Source organism: Callithrix jacchus, chromosome 5 (assembly GCF_049354715.1).
Source record: "Callithrix jacchus isolate 240 chromosome 5, calJac240_pri, whole genome shotgun sequence".
Taxonomy (NCBI): Eukaryota; Metazoa; Chordata; class Mammalia; order Primates; family Cebidae; genus Callithrix; species Callithrix jacchus.
The window spans coordinates 72,191,689-72,211,636 of NC_133506.1; the positions used below are offsets into that span (position 1 = coordinate 72,191,689).

Sequence of the window (19,948 nt, forward strand, 5' to 3'; positions counted from 1 at the left end):
GGAATTCCAAGTTCTATAAGTTTAACAAAGAGATTGAAATAATTAAAAATAGGCAGAAATTCTAGTGTTGAAAAATGCAATTGAAATTCTGAAGAACACATCAGTGTCACTTAATAGCAGAATAGATCAAGCAGGAGAAAGAATTAGTGACCTTCAAGAGACCATTTGAAAATACACAGAGCAGAAAAAGAAAAACAATAAACAATGAAGCATACCTGTAAGATCTAGAAAATAGCCATTTTTAAGTACTTGGAACTCTTCAGATTCTCCTTATGAAGTAAAAAGCATTGTTTTGTAAACTGCTTTTAAGATAAATAGCCTAGACTCTTATCCTCTTTAACGTGGATTAAAGGCGAAGTTCTGCAAATGGGAGAGTGCTCACAGTAGATAGCTCGGATTGATTGAACACATTTGAGGAAAACTCCTGCATGAGATACCAGCATTCTTATGAATACTTCCTATGTATGTTCTTTATTTTGTCTTTTTTGTCAACCCTGTCCCCAAGCACTTCTTCTTTCCTTTTTACTATATCTATGTACGGAAAAAAAAAATAAACAAAAAATTGCACTTATGATCCACTCCCAAAAGGTGGTTGTTTGTTTCAAAAACCATTTCTGTTTTTGTTTTGTTTTGGTCAGTTTATTGCATAAGTGACAAGTTTGGGTGCTTTTGGCACTTACTTATGAGGGGGAGGGAGATGAGAATTACCTGTCCTTCAGTAGGCTGTCAAAGTAATTTATGTGTAAATAAAAGGGGAAAATTGAATAGATGCCAAAGTCATTTATTCAGTCCTTAGTTTTCTTATGAGGCAAGACTGCGTCTGCTAGTTAGTGAGAAAGCAACCTCAGCTTTTGCTGCTCCCTTCCCTGCCTGCTAACAACTTGATGTGTGCAAACAGCCCTCAAGTATCTGTCCGATTGCCTATATAAAGTATTGATAAGGTATTCTTGTCAGTTTAGAATGGACTGGATAGAACATACTTTGTTGTCATTATTTTATTTTATTTTTCCTGTTACATACCCTATGTTAAGAAAATTTTATTGCCAGTAATAACCAAGATGCTAAATGAGTATTACAACTGGCTAATATCGTTTTTTACATATAAGGGTGTGTATATTTGGAATTGATATGAGAAATCCATTTGTAACCATTTGACTGAAACTGCATAACAAACACAGATACCTACAGACTCCATTTTCATTTTCTCCCGTTCGTTATGATAATGATCTTTGTAGCTTGGTTAAATAAACTTACCTTATCTTATCTATAATGAAATTACCTTATCTGTAATAAACTTGGTATATCTGTGGGAGAAAAGAAGAAAGTAGCCGCAAAAGAGCAAAGCTAAGAGTTATTGGATTTAAAATAGAAAACAATACAAAAGATCAGTGAAACAGAAAAGTTGTTTTTTTGAAAGATAAAATTGACAAACCTTTAGCCAGACTAACAAAGGAAAAAAGAGAGAAGATCCAAATAAACAAAATCAGAGATGAAGAGGGACACATTACAACTGATACCACAGAAATTCAAAGGATAATTAGTGGCTGCTGTGAGCAACTATGTGCCAATACGTTGGAAAATATAGAGGAAATGCATAAATTCCTAGACACTTACATGATTGAGCCATGAGGAAATCCAATAGCTAATCAGATAAATAACAAATAAAAACCATAATGAACAGTCTCCCAGTAAAGAAAAGCCCAAACCCAATGGCTTCACTGGTGAATTCTAACAGACATTTAAAGAAGAACCAGTACCACGTCTACTCAAACTATTTCAAAAAGTAAAGGAGGAGAGAACACTTCCAAACTCATTCTACCAGGCCATTCTTATTTTGATATCAAAACCAAAGACACATCAGAAAAAGAAAACTAGAGCCCAATATCTCTGATGAATATTGATGCAGAAATCCTTAAAAAATATTAACAAACTGAATTCAATAAGACATTAGAAAGGTCGTTCATCATGACCAAGTGAAATTTATTTTTGAGATGCAAGGATGATTTATTGGATACAAATCATTTAACATGATGTATCATGAAGTACTAAAAGCACATGATTATTTTAATTGATGCTAAAAAAGCATTTGAAAAATTCAACATCTCTTCAAGATAAAAACCCTCAAAAAACTGGGGATGCAGGGAACATACCTCAACATGATAAAAGCCATATACAACAGACTCACAAATAGCATCATACTGAATGTAGAAAAGCTGAACGCCTTTCCTCTAAGATCTGGAACACAGTAAGGATGCCCGGTTTCACCACTTTTATTCAGCATAGTACTGGAAGTCCTAGCTAGTGCAATCAGACAAGAGAAATAAATAAAGGTCATCTACATTGTAAAGTTGGAAGACAAAATTATTCTTGTTTGCATATGACATGATCTTATATTTGGACAAACCTGAAGACTCCACTAAAAAACTATTCAAATTGATAAATTCAGTAAAGTTGCAGGATAAAAGATCAACATACAAAAATCAATAGCATTTCTGTATGGCAACAGTGAACAATCTGAAAAAATCAAGAAAGTAATTCCATTTATAACAATCACAAATAAAATTAAATACCTAGAAATTTACTTAATAAAAGAAATGGAAGATCTCTACAATGAAAACTATAAAACACTGGTACAGGAAATTGAAGATGACAGATGCAAGAGTATTCCATTTCATGGACTGATGTAATCAATATTGTTAAACTTCCTATATGACCCAAAGCAATCCACAGATTCAATGCAATCCCTATCAGAATACCAATGACATTCTTCACAGAAACTGAAGAAATAATTCTAAAATTTATGTGGAGCCACAAAAGGCCTAGAATAGCCAAAGCTATTGTGAGCAAAAAGAACAAAACTGAAGAAACCACATTATCTTTCTTCAAATTATACTACAGAGTTATAATAACTGAAACAGCATGGTATGGCATAAAAACTGACATGTAGACCAATGGAACACAATAGAGAACCCAGAAACAAATCTGCACACCTACAGCAAACTCATTTTTGATAAAGGTACCAAGAGCATACAATGGAGAAAGAAAAGTCTCTCCAATAAATGGTGCTGGGAAAACTGGATATATACATATGCAGAATAATGAAACTTGACCTCTATCTCTTACCATATGCAAAAATCAAATTAAAATGGATTAAAGACCTAAATCTATGGATTAAAATGGAATGGATTAAAGATCTCAAACTATGAAACTGCTATAAGAAAACATTCAAGAAATTCTCCAGGACATTGGTCTGAGCAAATTTCTTGAGTAATACCCCACACACAAGCAAACAAAGCAAAAGTGGACAAAAGGGATCATATCAAGTTAAAAAGCTTCAACACAGCAAAGGAAATAACAAAATGAAGAGACAACCCACAGAATGGGAGGAAACATTTGCAAAGAAACTATCCACCTGTAAACGGATTCATAACCAGAATGTGTTAGGAACTCAAATAACTCTATAGGGAAAAAATATTCAATAAGCCAATTTAAAAATGTGTAAAAGATTTTAATAGAAATTTCTCAAAAGAAGACATACAAATAGCAAACAGGCATACCAGAAGGTTCTCAACATCACTGATCATCAAAGAAATGCAAATCAAAACTACAATATGTTAACTCACCCCAGTTAAAATGGCTTATATTCAAAAACAAACAATAATAAATGCTGACAAGTATGTGAAGAAAAGGGAACCCTTGTATGCTGTTGTTTGGAATGTAAATTAGTATAACCACTATGGAGAACAGTTTGGAGGTTCCTCAAAAAACTAAAATTAGAGCTACCATATGATCCATCATCCCACTGCTTGGTAAATGCCAAAAAGAAGGGAAATCAATATGTCAGAGACATATTTGCACTATCATATTTGTTGCAATACTATTCACAATAGCCAAGATTTGGAAGTAACCTACATGTCCACTAGCATATGAATGGATACAGAAAATGTATTTATGCACGATGGAGTACTATTCAGCTAGAAAGAAATAAGATTCTGTCATTTGCAACGACATGGATGGAACTGGAGGTCATTACATCAAGAGAAATAAGAGATACAGAAACAGAAACATTTCATGCTCTCGCTTATTTGTGGGATCTAAAAATCAAAACAATTTAACATATGGAGATGGAGAGCAGAAGGACAGTTACTAGAAGCTGGGATGGGTGGCAGGGTATGAAGGGGATGCGGAGATGGTTAATAGGTACAAAGAATGGAAAGAATAAATATAACCTAGTGTTTGAGAGCAGAACAGGGTGACTGTAGTCAAAATAATTTAATTGTACACTTTAAGATAACTAAAAGAGTATAATTTGATTCTGTGTAAGACAAAGGATAAATGCTTGAAGGGATGGATTTCCTATTTTCCATGTTGGAACTATTACGTACTTTGTGCCCTTATCACTGTATTCATGAAAGTGCAGATATCTTTTTTGATGTCAAATTTTTAATTTTGTGAGTACATAGTAGGTGTATATATTTATGGAATTAATAAAGATTAGGGAAAACTCAGTGACACTGAGACAAAATGAAACACAGACAGTAAGAAAAACAAGTGAAAGATAAGAGAGAATGTATGTTAACCCAAAAGTTAGTTATTTGAAAACATCGATGACAGCAATACAATAAAAGGACTGTACATGAAAAATGAGAGGTAGAAATGAATAAAACTTTGAAAAAGGGAAACAACTACAGATAAGAAAAATTCTTTAAAAATAATAATGATTTTGAAATTGTTATTAAATTTTCAATGTAGGCAAAATTGTTACATTTCTGAAATAGGTATAAAGTAGTTAAATTGACAGGAGAAGAAATGAAAGTAAAATAACAACCAGCAAATAGGTTGAATGGTACTCAAAGACAAACTACTCTTTTCCACTCATCCACTCATAAAAAGAATTTCAGACTAAAAAAGATATTACAGGTAGGTTTGAACCAAGTTTTTGAGAACTAATTGCTGTTCTAAACAAATGGCTCTAGAAACAGATAAAGAAGTAAAGTTGCCTAATTCTTTTTCTGGAACTAACATAACTTTAACTCTAATTCTTACAGAATGATGAAATATCATAATCCATTTTCTTTTTGTTTTTTTCAAAGTCAGTCTCACTATGTTGCCCAGGCTAGACTGGAACTCCTGGGCTCAATCAATCCTCTAGGAGCAGATACTGGGTCTATGTGCCTCTGTGTTCAGCTTAAGAAGACCATTTTCGTTACAAACAGATGTAAGAAATCTTACTTTAAGTAAATCTAACCATGAATTTAAATCATGATGGTGAGACACCAGAAAAATGGTTATGGTAATTTATCTATTAGTGGACAAATGCGAAATAAATCTTACTAGCGGCAGAAAAAATAATTAATTGTTCAACTTCTATTCACTTAAGATAGCAAACTAGAAGAGAACCACCTACACTTCGTAAAGGCTAGATAAAGCAAGCATTATATTTAATGGAAAAACTTTAGAGAAATTTACATTAATAGCAGAAATAAGAGATGGATGTTTATTAATATTGCCATTGCTTAAAATAGTACTTCAGGTCCTGAAAAAATGTTAAGAAAAGAAAATGAAAGGAAGTAAGAGGTTTTAGGATTGGAAGAGATTGGAAGAGAAGCGATGAAAACCATCATTATTTGTTGATAATAGGATTATCTACATAGGAAACCCAATATAATCAAAATATTAAAACTGATATAAAAGTTCTGCCAAATAGCTGGCCATAGATCAACTTATAATATGGGTAATAACTAGTAAGATGTAAGTACTATTCTCAAAAGTAACCCGAAGTATCTAACAAAATTCATGTACTAAGAATTCACAGGACCTTTAAGTAAGATGTAAAACTTCGGGTAAGGAACTAATGAGAGATATGTCCTATGCATGGGTAGAATAACTTCACATAATAAAGATATCAATTGTCCATAAATTAGTTTATAAATGTAATGCCATAACAAACACAATTTTATGTGAAATTTTTATAAACTTGTTCTAGACATTATATGAAAATATAAGGACATGCCAATAAATCTATTTTGAAAAAAGAAGAGAAAAATTTACCAGCAGGTGTGAGTAATTAAAAATAGGATGGAACTTGAATAACAGCAGCAAAATAGACATATTGAAGGGAATCAATAGTAAAAGAATAATATATATACATTTATACTGATACTTATATGTGAACTTGACACATGATAAAGTGGCACCACAATTAATATGGAAAGGGTGGGTCAGGCAGGATAGGAAAATTAGTTCACCGATGGAATATATTAAAAAGCTGGACTCATATCTTTCATTCTACAATGTGATGTGCCATATCTTAATTGTGCTTTAAAGGGCTGTTGTGTGTCATCACGGATGAGGTGAGAGTTGAATCAAGAGTTTACTTAGATAGCTATTGTTATGGTATATCCACAAAGAAGGTAATTTGGACCAGGGTGGTATCAAGGGAGATGGTGCAAAATGCAAAGTGTGCAAATTTTGACTTGTTCTCCTAAGCTCTGAACTCATATCCAGCCACCTATGAGGCATCTCAGTCTCCATTCTATAGGTCATGTATACAGATGTGTCTAACACTGAACATAGTTTCTCCAAATAAATCTACTCCTCCTCTTGAGTACATTATTGAATATCAGCACTAGAGACCTGATAGCCATCCATTAATAACTTCGATAGTCCTTATCATATCCCCACTGTTATTAGCTTAATTTGAGCTTCTTATGCTACATCTGTTGCAGCAGTAATATTACTTTCCTATCAACCTTCAACTGAAACTTATACCTTTAGCCAGGGTTGAAATTAGTTAAAACAAAATTTGGACTTCACAATATAGTAACTTTTTCTTTTTCTATTGCTTTTTAAAATAACCCTCGTTTCTTAGTATGTAAAATTATTTACTAAAATATTTAATGGACCTTGTTGTTTTAGTCGGAATGTGGAACAGGGTCTTCGAGGGACACTTAATAATTTGGACATTATAATACAATTAGCCAAATGTTTAGACATCATGTCATGGATGACCATTATTCTCCAGCTAGAGACAGGTAAATATGATTAAATACTATTAGACCTTATTATTAATATAATCACTGCTTTCAGGAAGGGGTTACTGTAAAATGTTTTCACCTATTCCTTTACCTTAGTTAAAGGCAGTTTAGTCACTATTTGCCTGCCGAGGCTCCACCCTGCTGCCGTGGGCTCTGCCTTGCTGCCGTGGGCTTCGCCCTGTTGCTGGAGTCTCTCTGTTATTGTGGGTTGCCTCGGCAATGGCAGGCTGCGTCAGGAATGGGAGAGTACCTCAGTAGGGGCCGAATGTCTCGGTAATGGCAGATGACCCTCCCCCACCGAGCTGCACTGTCCTAGGTTCAGCTGTGCCCGCCATGAAACTCAACCCAGAACGTTTCAAATCGCCGTTTTGTTTGTCCCTGTGGGGGTGGGACCTGTCAAGCCTGATCACCTGGCTCCCTGCCTCAGAGCCCTTTTGTTTTTTTTAAGTTGAATGGTTGACTCTCTCCCAGGTGTTTCAGTCGCCTGCTGAAAGGGCACCGGGATCTGTGTGTTTTCCCATGGAGTGACTCACTGGCTCACAGTTTGCTTCCCAGGAATCTCCTGGCCTGGCTCACTGTCCAAGTCCCATTTAATCATATGAATATGCTAATCTGCCCTCCCAAATCTCAAATTGCCGGTTTAACAGGGCACCCAGACCAGTGTGTTTTGTGTGGCGTGCCCCTGTGCTGCGGTGCTGGTCAAAACAGCCGCGCCAGCCAAGACAGCTGCACTGGCGTCCCCTGTCTCTCCTACACCTGGGAATTTCCCCGTTCTGTGGGCAACAAAGATCTGTCTGGAAATGTGGCATGAACTCACCCTCTGCGTCTTCACTGAGAGCTGCAATCCTGAGTTGCTTCTACAGTGCCATCTTCCCCTACTCCGGCAGGTATATTTTTCTTACAATTGAGTCTGTTTGTGGAATTGCTTGTGCCTGTGTATTGATATAATATAGTCCACTTTTATTTATGTTTTATTATATATACATATATGGTTGTTAATGAAATACAGAAATATCACCCATATAAAATAACATGAAATAAAACATATGTTAACTGATTGTAGTAGAACAACAATACAGTGTCCCTTTCATAAATTAAGATCATCTCTTTGATGATTCTAAAAATTTAGTTCATCTAGAATTACATTTAATTCTCTATTACCTCTAAAGGTAGAATAACAGTGTTCTTTTTAAATTAACTGCAGTTGACTGCTCGCCTTCATCTACAGAGTTCATAATTAGGTATTTAGATGGCATATGTCTTAAAAACTCACTTTCCCACCTCACCATCCCAGAGTAGTGGGTCTGTCTTTGAAGTGCTTAAGTTGAACTTATTTTTTTGTGGTTACTTTTTCAGAGAAGGCTTTGATCTACTCCCTTGTCATAGTAGATAATCCTTATCTACAGAGAATACTGAGTTTGTGAGAAAACACTTGTTCATTTCTACCCTACCACCATTTCTCTTTCCAAAGTGGGAATTTGCAGTGAATCATAGATAGTACAGCTACAATGACTTAAGGAAAAATAATTTACATGGGGGGAAATCTCAATTACATGGCATATAACAGCAAGAGGAGTTAACTTGAGAGGTTAATTAGAAAAAGAAGGGAGAGATGATCCTAAAATTTGAAAAATTCTCAAGGCTGTATGAACATTTGGAGACTTGAGTCAGTGACATTTGAGATCCTTTAGGTAAAGAAATAATGTGGTAGAAGGCTTAGCTAGCCTGAATTAGGAATTATGTGCAGTGGTTAGTCACCTTGACTATTGTGTCTAAGTGATTTGGAGTTCTGTGTGACTCCTTTCATCCCTATGAAATTAACTAAGAGTTGATAATAAAAGAGTTTATAAAAATAATTTTAAAAACCAATGAGTAAATTTATTAGAATTGAATTTATGTGAGTATATGTGAAAGGAAACATAAGAGGTAATAGCAATAGTAAGTTGCTAATAATTTTTGTAATATCTTTCAGCAAATATAATTGAAATTTTGTGCCTTCCAGTTTAATTATATGACAATGGTTATTGCTATATTTAATTTTCTTTTGCATTTTTTCACTCTGGTTTTTGTTGTTCTACTTCATTCCTAAATAATTATCTTTTGTTTTTTTTTGTTTTTACTGTTGCCATATATTACATACTATTTTTTTCTTTTAGTAATTGTACATTTACCTTACAAAAATATGGAAAAGTAATTATATAACTGTATGTTGACAATTGGCTAAAGCTTTTTTAAAGGTGGGTGACATATATGAGTGAGACATTAGTGATTATAGACTTATTGTATATACTCTGGTGTCTCCTCATTTCATTCTAAGTTAAAATCATGTATCACATTACTTTTTCAGTACTTTGTATTTTCCTAGTCTCGGTTATCAACAAATAGGTTGTCTGCCTCATCTTACTTAGTTTTTCCATTCACCAATATAGCTAGAATTAGTTCTTGATCATCTCTAGGTGATTAATTTTGTACCTTTACCCAAATTCTCAACTTCAGCCTAACTGGTCCATTTTGAAGATGACATTTATGAATTGTCTTTCTGTGCCACAATTTGGTTTGTGCTGAGGAAACACAGATCATTAATGTTTATATTAAAATATAACATGGAAAAATCTGTTTCTACAAGCAAGTTATCAAATATCTGATGTAGGATTGCATGTATTAAGGTATTTGCCTTGCTCTAGGACAAAAGAAACTCTTGAGGGCCTGACCTAAGTCTAGTGGCCTACTCCTAGACAATATGGGTAGAATTGGTAAGAATGAAGTTCCTTAGTTTTCTTTAAAATATATTTTATTTTTCATTTTCGACCCCTTTTCATCTTCTCTCTACTGCCCTTCCCAGTCTTTGGTAACTACCATTTTATTCACTGCCTCCATGAGATCAATTTTTTTGGCTTCCATGTATGAGTGAAAACATTCAATGTCTGTCTTACTGTGTCTAGCTTATTTCATTTACTATAAATGTCCTTTGTTTTCATTCATGTTGCTGTAAATGGCATGACTTTATTCTTTCTTTTTTGGCTAACTGATATTCCATTGTGTGTGTCCATATCATGGCTATTGTAAATAGTGCTTCAGTAAACATGGGCGTGCAGATATCTCTTCAATATACTGATTTCACTTCTCATGAATATATACTCAGAAAAGGGATTGCTAGATCATATGGTAGTCCCATGTTTAGATCTTTGAGGAACATCCATACTGTTTTCTGGCTGTACTAATTTATAGTTCTACCAGCAGTGTACAGGCACTCCCCTTTCTCCTCATCTTCTCCAGCACTTGTTATTTTCTGATTTTTTTCATAACAGGCATTTTAACTTGAGTGAGATAATATCTCACTGTGGTTTTGATTTTCGTTTCTCTGATTAGTGATGTTGAGCATTTTTTATATACCTGTTGGGCATTGTATGTCTTCTTTTGAGAAATGTCTATTCAAAGATTTTATCAATTAAAAAAATCAGATTATTATTGTTATTTGGTGCTATTGAGTTGGGTTTCTTATATATTCTGGTTATTAATCTTTTGTTGCATGATTAGCTTGCAAATATTTTCTTTCATTCTGTAGGTGTCACTTCATTTTGTTTAATGTTTTCTAAGCTGCATAGAAGCTTTCTACCTTAATAGAATCTCATTTGTTAATTTTTGCTTTGGTTGCCTGTAGTTTTGAGGCCTTACTCAAGAAATCTCTGCTAGATAGAAGGAATAAAATCTAGTGTTCAATAGCACAATCAGGCAACTATAATTAACAGTAACTTACTGTATATTTAAAAATATCTGGAAGAGATTTGAAATGTTCCCGACACAATGAAATGGGAAATGTTTGAAGTGATGGATATCCCAGTTGCCCAAATTTGATCATTGCATATTATATGCTTGTATCAAAACGTAACACATACCCCATTAATGTGTGCAACTAATATGTATCCATAAATTTAAAAAATATATTAGCTTTCAATCTAATTTTGCTACATACAAAAGAATGTATATCAGTTACAACATATAGTAATAACATGAACAACCTTGAATCTACTACCCAAACAGAGAACCAGAACATTTATTTATTTATTTATTTTTTACCAAAGGAGCCATATGCAGAACCAGAACATCTAATTATGTATTTTGCATTTCCTTGCACTCTCCTTGCCTGTTATATCCCTGTGTCTCTTTTACAAAATTAATAAATACTATGCTGAGTTTGCAGTGTAACTTTCTCTTCACTTTTTTTGAGGGAATTTGATCATTTGTTATTTGCTTTACTAATTTTTTAAGGTTCTCATCCTTCTGACCTCCATCCCAATCCACTTTGAGATTCTTGGACTGGCCTCTTTTTTTTTTTTTTTTTGACATTTGTTGAATGTGTGAACCCTGATCTAGTAATCTATCCATTTTCTTGTATTTACTTCTGTAATGTTTTGTGCTTGTTATTTTTATATCTGGTACCTTTTATGTTTGGAACTAAACACAACCACCCACTACCCTTTGTTGTTTCTATCATTTGTTGACCTCTTAATTATACCATTTTATTCACTGATGATTTTACAACCTGGCTTTAGTCTTCCTCAACATCACAATTCCTGCCATCAAGCCTGAGTAATGTCAGCATTTACCTGAATAATCTATTTAGCACCCACTCACTTCCTTAACTTTCTCTAATGTAGTGAGCTTTACCTCCAATTCTGCTTTGGTCAGTCACTCTCATGATCATACTTTACATTTAATTATCAGCAGAAATTGTTCTAGCTCTGAAATATTAATTTGAATACTATACTCTTGGACTCCATGATTGCACACTTTTTTTTCTTATTGTTTCATTAAGTTATTTCTACTTCACTCGTTCGGTTGTGTCAGTAGAGATTGCTACTTTCTTGACCACTTTATTTTCTTGATATTAGCCTCTACCTTTCTTTATCATATCCAGAAGCTGAATCCATTCTCAGAAGTACCCTCAATTCTCTTGCTACATTCTTCTTATTTTACCTATTTATCAAGGTTCAGATCTGGATCACTCTCTTTCTCTTGTAGAACGTTTTTTGGACCAGATTGTCCAGATTCTTACTTACTTGAGTCAAAATAATTAACCACTTAAAAGTGAACAATAAAAAGTTACTTTTTTATTGAGAACTGTGGGAAAAGAAAGTGATGTCAGTATCTAAGTATTCAGTTGCCTAGCCTAGGTTTCAAGGTAACATATGCTTTCAACTGGGAATTGTCATCTAGTAATAAATATGTGTTAATAGCTTCAAGTGGGCCATAGTTTGGCTGTGTGATAGCTGGAATTTTCTAAATGAATGGCATGAATGTAATAAATTCAACATGGCATCTGCAGTTATGCCCAGTTTATTAGAAGAAGCTGGGCTTTCACTGGTCTCTCTACACTAGGGTATACCCTAGTCTATAACATGAAAAATTATGAGTACTACCTCTTTGGCAGAGAAGAATAGAGATTTAAATAATGTTCACTTAGCTTTTTTATATTACTTCAAGAAACAATGTTAACTAACAGTAGAAATCAAAGTGTGTCTTCTGGCCAGGTTATGCTAACTAGTGTAAAATAATCTTTGATTCATTGTGCATTTTAAAATGCACTCATTATTTAAACAAACATGTTTAGAATGGATATATTACTCTTAATTAATATCTCTTTATTAAAATATACCCTTTTTAAAAATAAATCTAACCTTTATTTTTTTTTAATTTACCTTTATATCCCAGTTGTTTTTGTAGTACTTGTCTCTGCTTAGAACTGTATACAACATATTAAGGAACTACTGACATCTGTGGTAGGCAGCTAGATTTTTATGTAAAATATCATGGAAGAGAAAACAACTCAGCTGTATCTTAAAGAATAAATAGGAATTATTTAGATTTATGTGGAGGTAAGGTAGGATGTTGCCGACATTTTGAATAAATGTATGAGCGAAGTCACAGAAACAATAAATACCATGTATTAGAATTGTTGTAACATTATTCGCAAGGCAGGAAATAGCAAGAAAGGAATCTGGAATGATAAAGAGTGTTCCAATTATGAGGAATCTTTTTTTCTTTTTTTTTTTCTGTGAGAGAAAATCTTGCTCTGTCGCCGACTGGAGTGCCAATGGCATGATCTCGGTTCACTGCAACCTCCGCCCCCCGGGTTCAAGTGATTCTCCTGCCTCAGCCTCTCGAGTAGCTGGGATTACAGGCATGCACCACTGCATCTGGCTAATTTTTGTATTTTTACTAGAGCCAGGGTTTCACCATGATGGCCAGACTGGTCTTAAACTCCTGACCTCAGGCGATCTGCCCGCCTCAGCCTCCCCAGGTGCTGGGATTACAGGTGTGAACTACCACACCCAGCCTGAAGAACTGAAGAATCTTATGTACTCTTCATATATGTTAAGGAACCTAGATCAAAGACTGTAGGTGCTAGAGGTGCATTTAAGGGGTTTAATTAGGAATGGTGATAATAAGCTCATTCACCTTTGAGTACCTACCCTACAGACTATGTGAATGATTGATTTGAAGAGAAAACGACAAGGAAAAGAGAGACATGTAGTGGATGGAAGAAGAGAGAGAAAATAGTGGTTTTAATAAATTAAAATCAGCAATACTTGATAAACAATGGAATTTGGATTTTGAGAGAGTGTAAAAAGTCATGAAAAATTCCCAGTCTTATGGCTCAGATAACTAGATTCATAGGGTACCTTAGCAGGGTCCAAGTGGGTTCTTAGGGGAGGAATCAGTTTAGGTGTGAGATAAGTTCAGTTTTGGAATTACTGAGAGAGCTAAGAGGAAACTCTAGCTCTAGCAAGGAATAAAGTAAATAATTTTAAAACTTGAAGTCGTCTAAGCTACATAGAGTAATTTCAGAGTAAATTCACTACTAATGATAAGCAGTTGTAAAAATAAGGTGAAATCAATCAAAGAAACAACCCATAAATTGAGGCTTAGAAGTTTTTCCCTGCCTGAGGAACATTAACATTAAGTGGCAGATGGAGGAAGAGAAGCTTCTGATGCACATAAAGAAGAATGAGTAAAGTGGGAATTTCAAGAAGAAAGTAATAATATCACAGCAAACATCATGAATGAAAAATGTCTGTTGGATATGTCAAGTGAGGAGTCATGGATGACTTTAGCTAGGGTAATTTTAGAAGGATGGTGAAGGAGAAAAAAGGCAGATTGCAATAGCTTAAGTATGACCGGGAGATAAGAAAATGAACTTATCAAGAAAGTGTGAAGGAGAAAAATTAGGTAAGCATATCAAAAGATGTTTCTTTCCCACTGAGTAGGAGATATGTCCATGTAGTCACACACTGGAACAAAAGATGTTTTAAAGACAGATAAGTCAAAAATGCCGAAAAAAGAGAGTGATTGGAAGAAGAGTCTTAGGGGAGGTAGGAGGTAATCAGACTACACACACAGATGGATTTTGTGAACAGAAAGAAACTGCTATTTACCATTGAGACAAGAAGAAAATAGATGGGAGAAGTGAAGCTAAGTAAAAGGATGCTAGTAGAGAGAAATCAAGTTTGGTGTTAAACCAGTGTTAGTGTTTTAAGGCGTGCGAGTAGAAAGATTGGTTACAAGGGAATTTGAGTGCTGTATGGGAGTGGTTCAGATGATCAATCACAGAGTCCAGGGTGGGTAAGGAAAGAAGAAAGGCAAACAGGGTGATGTATACTAGTAGAAATTTATGTGACTGATGCCAGAATAAAGGATTATTGAAGTCTTGAAAATCTAGAGATAGATGTTCATGATTGATTGTTCAATGATTTTCTGCCTGTGCATTGAAGTCTTCTAGCATTACCATGGTCAATTCCTAAAATTATCGGTGACTAAGGGATAGTGATTGGAAGTTGAATAGATAACAGCAAACTTTATTAATAATAAATGTTACTGCCAAGTGGAATGCTTAAGAGAAGTAAGGACTATGTCCATTATGATTGGGAAAGTAATCGTCAGAAGTGTCTCTAGGGAGCCAACCTCCCCTCCTTGATTCCTGGACTGTGAAACGTGAAAGAGTAAATCGCTTCTGCAGATGAAGGCTTCAGTGGAAGCAGAGGCTAACAGTTGAGCTAAATGTTAAGGCAGGAATATGCAGAAACCATCCTGCAGGAAGACTGATGTTTAAAGAAGTTTATTAATAATGGAATAAGATTCTCAAAAATATCAGGGGGCAGTGGGGATTGCCTTTTACTTGATAGCCAAGAATCACGGAGATAAGATACTTAAATTGAACTGATTAAATTAAAAAATTCTAAGTTAATTGTCAGTTGTTTTGGTGCCAGAATGGGCTGAAGGTCACTGGAAAGGTTTGACCGGTATCCAGATTAATGATGAGGACTGCTATGGAGTTTGAAGAGAGGCAATGATGGTCTTATTTCAAGATGGGTACTATAACTAGAACCCTGATTAAAGAAAGGGTTCTGACAAAGCTAGTGGAGTCATGGTAAAGAATAAAAACAGTCTGCGTTCCAGATTCCCTACATGAAAGGTAGTACTGAGAGTCCTTAGTCAATGTGATCTAAGCCAATAACACACTTTCCCAACTACCGTCATCATTTTTAACCTTCATTTCTCTGCATTACCAATCATCTTCTGTCCTCTTACAACTGTTTTGTTCTCCATCAAAACTAACTTCTATTTGTTTCTAACTCTGGCCTATCTTAGTTTCTCTGGAATTTTCCTGCATTTATTATTTCTTGTTTCTGTTGTTATTTTAATCTTTCTTCCTTTACTGATTTTATTTCTTCACAAATTACTGTGGAATTCATCTTAATAATACCTTCTTTCTGTTCTACCCCTTCAAGCTAACCTGAGAGTGGTCTGTTTCTCTTTTCACTTAGGTCAGATATCTCGAGTATGTATTTTTACATATGCTTCCTTCAATCCATTAGCTCGTAAGCCTTAACCTTCTACAGTTTAACCTCTGCCTCCAGTGCTTTATTGATATATGTGGGTTTTTGTATGTGTCTTTTCTTTTTTTGAAATGGAGTCTCACTCTGCCACACAGACTGGAAAGCAGTGGCGTGATCTCAGCTCACAGCAACCTCCTGCCTCAGCCTCCCAAGTGGCTGGGATTACAGGCACCTGCAACCGTGCCTGACTAATTTTTGTATTTTCAGTAGAGATGGGGATTTCACCCTTTTAGCCAGGCTGATCTCGAACTCCTGACCTCAGATGATCTACCCAAAGTGCTGAGATTACAGGTGTGAGCCACTGCTCCTGGCTCATATGTGGCATTATTACTCATCTCTTCTTTGTTGTTGTTTATTTAGCTTCTCTAATGCAAAATTATCCTGGTTCTCATTCTGCCCCTTTGCTGCTCTTTTGTCTCCTTCACATCATTCCTGTTTCTCAAATCCTCATCTTTTGCACCATATGTTTTCTTATATTATTTGGTACCTATGACTTTGAACAAAACTTCTGGTATTCAGTATGATGCCTCGCATATAATTTGAACTCAATAAATATGTATTGAAATAATGAATGTATCTCTAATACACATTCCTCCTTTGAGGGCCAGATTTTTCTGTCTTACTGACATCTGAACAAGAACATTTTTTCATACCTGAAAAATTTAAGTCCAAACCTGAATTCCCTAACTTTGGCCCCCAATTATTTAATTTTTGTTAATAGATCATCATTTCATTTCTGAGGCTAAAAATTTAAAAGGTTTTCTAAAATTTTTATATTTAATTCATATGGTGATTTGTCAAACATTATTGAGAGAAAAAAACCACCTCTACTATAGAAGAAAACACAGTTCAGTGAAATTAACAGACTTACAATAAAGAAAACCCAGTTCAATTCCAGCCCAGAAAATATCAAATTATGTGAATTCTTCCAATTTTCTATAAGCCTTAGTTTGCTCATTTCTAAAGTGTGAGGGTTTGGATTATGTAGCTCTTGAGATTCTATCACCACCATTGTTTGTGTGCTCTGTACATTACGTATGTTCCCTACATTTTATACATTTTGGATATTGCAATTCGTAATGCTTGTCATTCATACCTTCTTCTCTATTTATACCCTCATTACTAAAACACAGAGCCTTTTCCTAATGTAGCTCATTCTCTGTGCTGCTGCTGAATTATTCTTCTTATTACTTGGAAATTACCGTTTTTCAGTAGTTTTTTTATTATTCTCACTGAAAATTAAGCTCTGTTTAAACTTTTTAACTCAGCATTAAAAATTCTCATAAACTGATTCTGATCTAATTTGTTAACTAACATTTTACCATATTCTAATTTCTGTTATTTCCAGTATTTCCATTTGACTCTATTTTATCTTCCATCATCTATCTGTTTGCTGTAATTTCCTCATCTGTTCATGCATGTTGTTCATCTTTTTTATTACAGTCTATAACAAAGCAAGCAGACTTGTTTCAAAGTCCCCATTTGATAGTTTTAACATCTATACCATCTCCAAGTCTGCCCCTGTTGGTGGCTTTGTTCTTGACAGTAGGTATTATTTATCTTGCTTTTTTGTTTTCCAATAATTATTTTATTGAGTGTTTTCATCATTGAGCACAATTTTTTTTCTGTTAGTAGGGGGATGGAAAGCATTAAGCAATCTTCAGACTGCTACAACTGAGTATGAGATTTGGACTGGTATTATGAAGTGACAGCTACTGGCAGAAGGCTACAGTGCATATGAGGAATTTTGTTTTTCTGTTTTTACGTGGATAGTAACATTTAATACCCATTTTAAATTTTACTATCCACGTAAAAACAGCAAAACAAAATTAACGCTGGTGAGTTGTTCAAAATTGATCAGTGAGACTGTAGAATCTGTATGCTAGTTTGAGAGCCATACCTCATCAGATATACTGATATAATACAATAGCAATTCATTCTTCTGTTGTGTAGAGATAAACTTTTAAAAATGCTTGCTATTTTATGGAATGTGGGAAGTAATAATGTAGGTCCAATACCTTGGTGGAATACCTTTAATTTCTTGCAATTGACAAATCATTATTAAACTCGAACATTCACTGAAAATGGGAACTACCTATTTCATAAAAATAAGAATTTTACAGGCATCATGTCAAATTATCTCTCACGATTCTTAAAATTTATATTTTAAAGATGTATGAATTTGTTCTGTATTAATTATGCTGGGTAAATAATCCTGCTTAGTTGTGTTTTTTTCTGTTTTTTTTAAACAAAAATTAACAAAATTATAAACATTCAATACAATACTCAAAATATCTTCAAGATATTTACATCTTATATGTTTTGTGTGTGTGTTTATTAATACAGTGTATGTTATTTTTCAGTATTGTATTTGTTCCTAATTTTCTTGAGGAAGTTGGGACACTTGATCATTTCTTTGTGCAATTTTCAAAGAATATGTTTTTTAAATACTTCTGTAAATGGGAGAATACTTCTCTTTTTGATAATAAAATAATAGGCTTGTGAGTAATAGTAATTTTTTTTCTAGATGAATAATGTCTTTCTTTGTCTCATCAATATGTATATGACATATTCACATTTTAGATTGTTATTAACTTGGCTGACTCTAAATGTTGTTATTTTTGAATAAGCTTATTTACTTTTAATATAGTTTTTACATCTAAATCAACAGAAATATTCTGTAGAATAATGCTATTATGCCCAAGGATAAATTAATCTTTCTCCAAAATAATATAATATTTTTATTTGTGCGCAATACCTATTTGCTTATTTACCACGATTTCTATGGCAAAAATTTTGTATCTTGCACTACTCTTAACATTAGAAACAATGCTAAAATAATAAACTAGAGTTTTAAAAAAGTTAATCTTGCACATTAGTGATGAACATGAAAATTATAATTTTTAACTTGTCATATAAATCCTTTATTTGTTATATTATACAAATATGTATATATGCTATATTAATTACCCTAAAATGTTTTATTTTTAATATTTCCTAGTATATTTCATTATGTATTTATACTTCAGTTATGCAGTTAATGCCCAGAAAATCTCTAGACATTCAAGATATTTTAACAAAAGTATGTTTCTGCTGGGGTTTTTTTTAACCTTTTTTGAGACAGGGTATTACTCTGTCATCCAGACTGGAGTGCAATGGTATGTTCATAGCTCACTGCAGCCTCGACCTCTTAGGCTCAAGTGATCCTGTCACTTAATTACTTTATTTTTTTTTCAGAGTTCTTATGTTTTTTTTAAGTAAATTATTATTATTATTTATTTTATTGCATTTTAGGTTTTGGGGTACATTTGCAGAACATGCAAGACAGTTGCATAGGTACACACATGGCAGTGTGTTTTGCTGCCTTCCTCCCCTTCACCCACATTTGGCATTTCTCCCCAGGCTATCCCTCCCCAGCTACCCCCACCGCTGTCCCTCCCCTATTCCCCCCAATAGACCCCAGTGTTTAGTACTCCCTTCCCTGTGTCCAGGTGTTCTCATTGTTCATCACCCGCCTATGAGTGAGAATATGCGGTATTTCATTTTCTGTTCTTGTGTCAGTTTGCTGAGAATGATGTTCTCCAGATTCATCCATGTCCCTACAAAGGACACGAACTCATCATTTCTGTTTGCTGCATAATATTCCATGGTGTATATGTGCCACATTTTCCCAGTCCAGTCTATAATCGATGGGCATTTGGGTTGGTTCCAGGTCTTTGCTATTGTAAACAGTGCTGCAATGAACATTCGTGTGCATGTGTCCTTATAGTAGAACGATTTTGGATATATACCTAGTAATGGGATTGCTGGGTCAAATGGAATTTCTATTTCTAAGGCCTTGAGGAATCACCACACTGTCTTCCACAATGGTTGAACTAATTTACACTCCCACCAGCAGTGTAAAAGTGTTCCTATTTCTCCACATCCTCTCCAGCATCTGTTGTCTCCAGATTTTTTAATGATCTCCATTCTAACTGGTGTGAGATGGTATCTCAATGTGTTTTTGATTTGCAT

At 34.3% G+C, this 19,948-nt stretch overlaps 2 protein-coding genes across 3 annotated transcripts in view; one reads left to right on the forward strand and one right to left on the reverse strand.

Annotated features, from left to right (window-relative positions):
• LOC108590274 (uncharacterized) overlaps positions 1 to 19,948 on the reverse strand; it is a 105,074-nt gene that overhangs the window by 33,425 nt on the left and 51,701 nt on the right. The gene's annotated exons all lie outside the window — the stretch shown is intronic.
• LOC108591833 (uncharacterized) overlaps positions 7,707 to 19,948 on the forward strand; it is a 30,419-nt gene continuing 18,177 nt past the window's right edge. Inside the window, exon 1 of the mRNA XM_054255745.2 lies at positions 7,707 to 7,924. Coding sequence (XP_054111720.2) covers positions 7,845 to 7,924 — 80 coding nt within the window. The 5' untranslated portion in view covers positions 7,707 to 7,844. The remainder of the gene's footprint in view (positions 7,925 to 19,948) is intronic.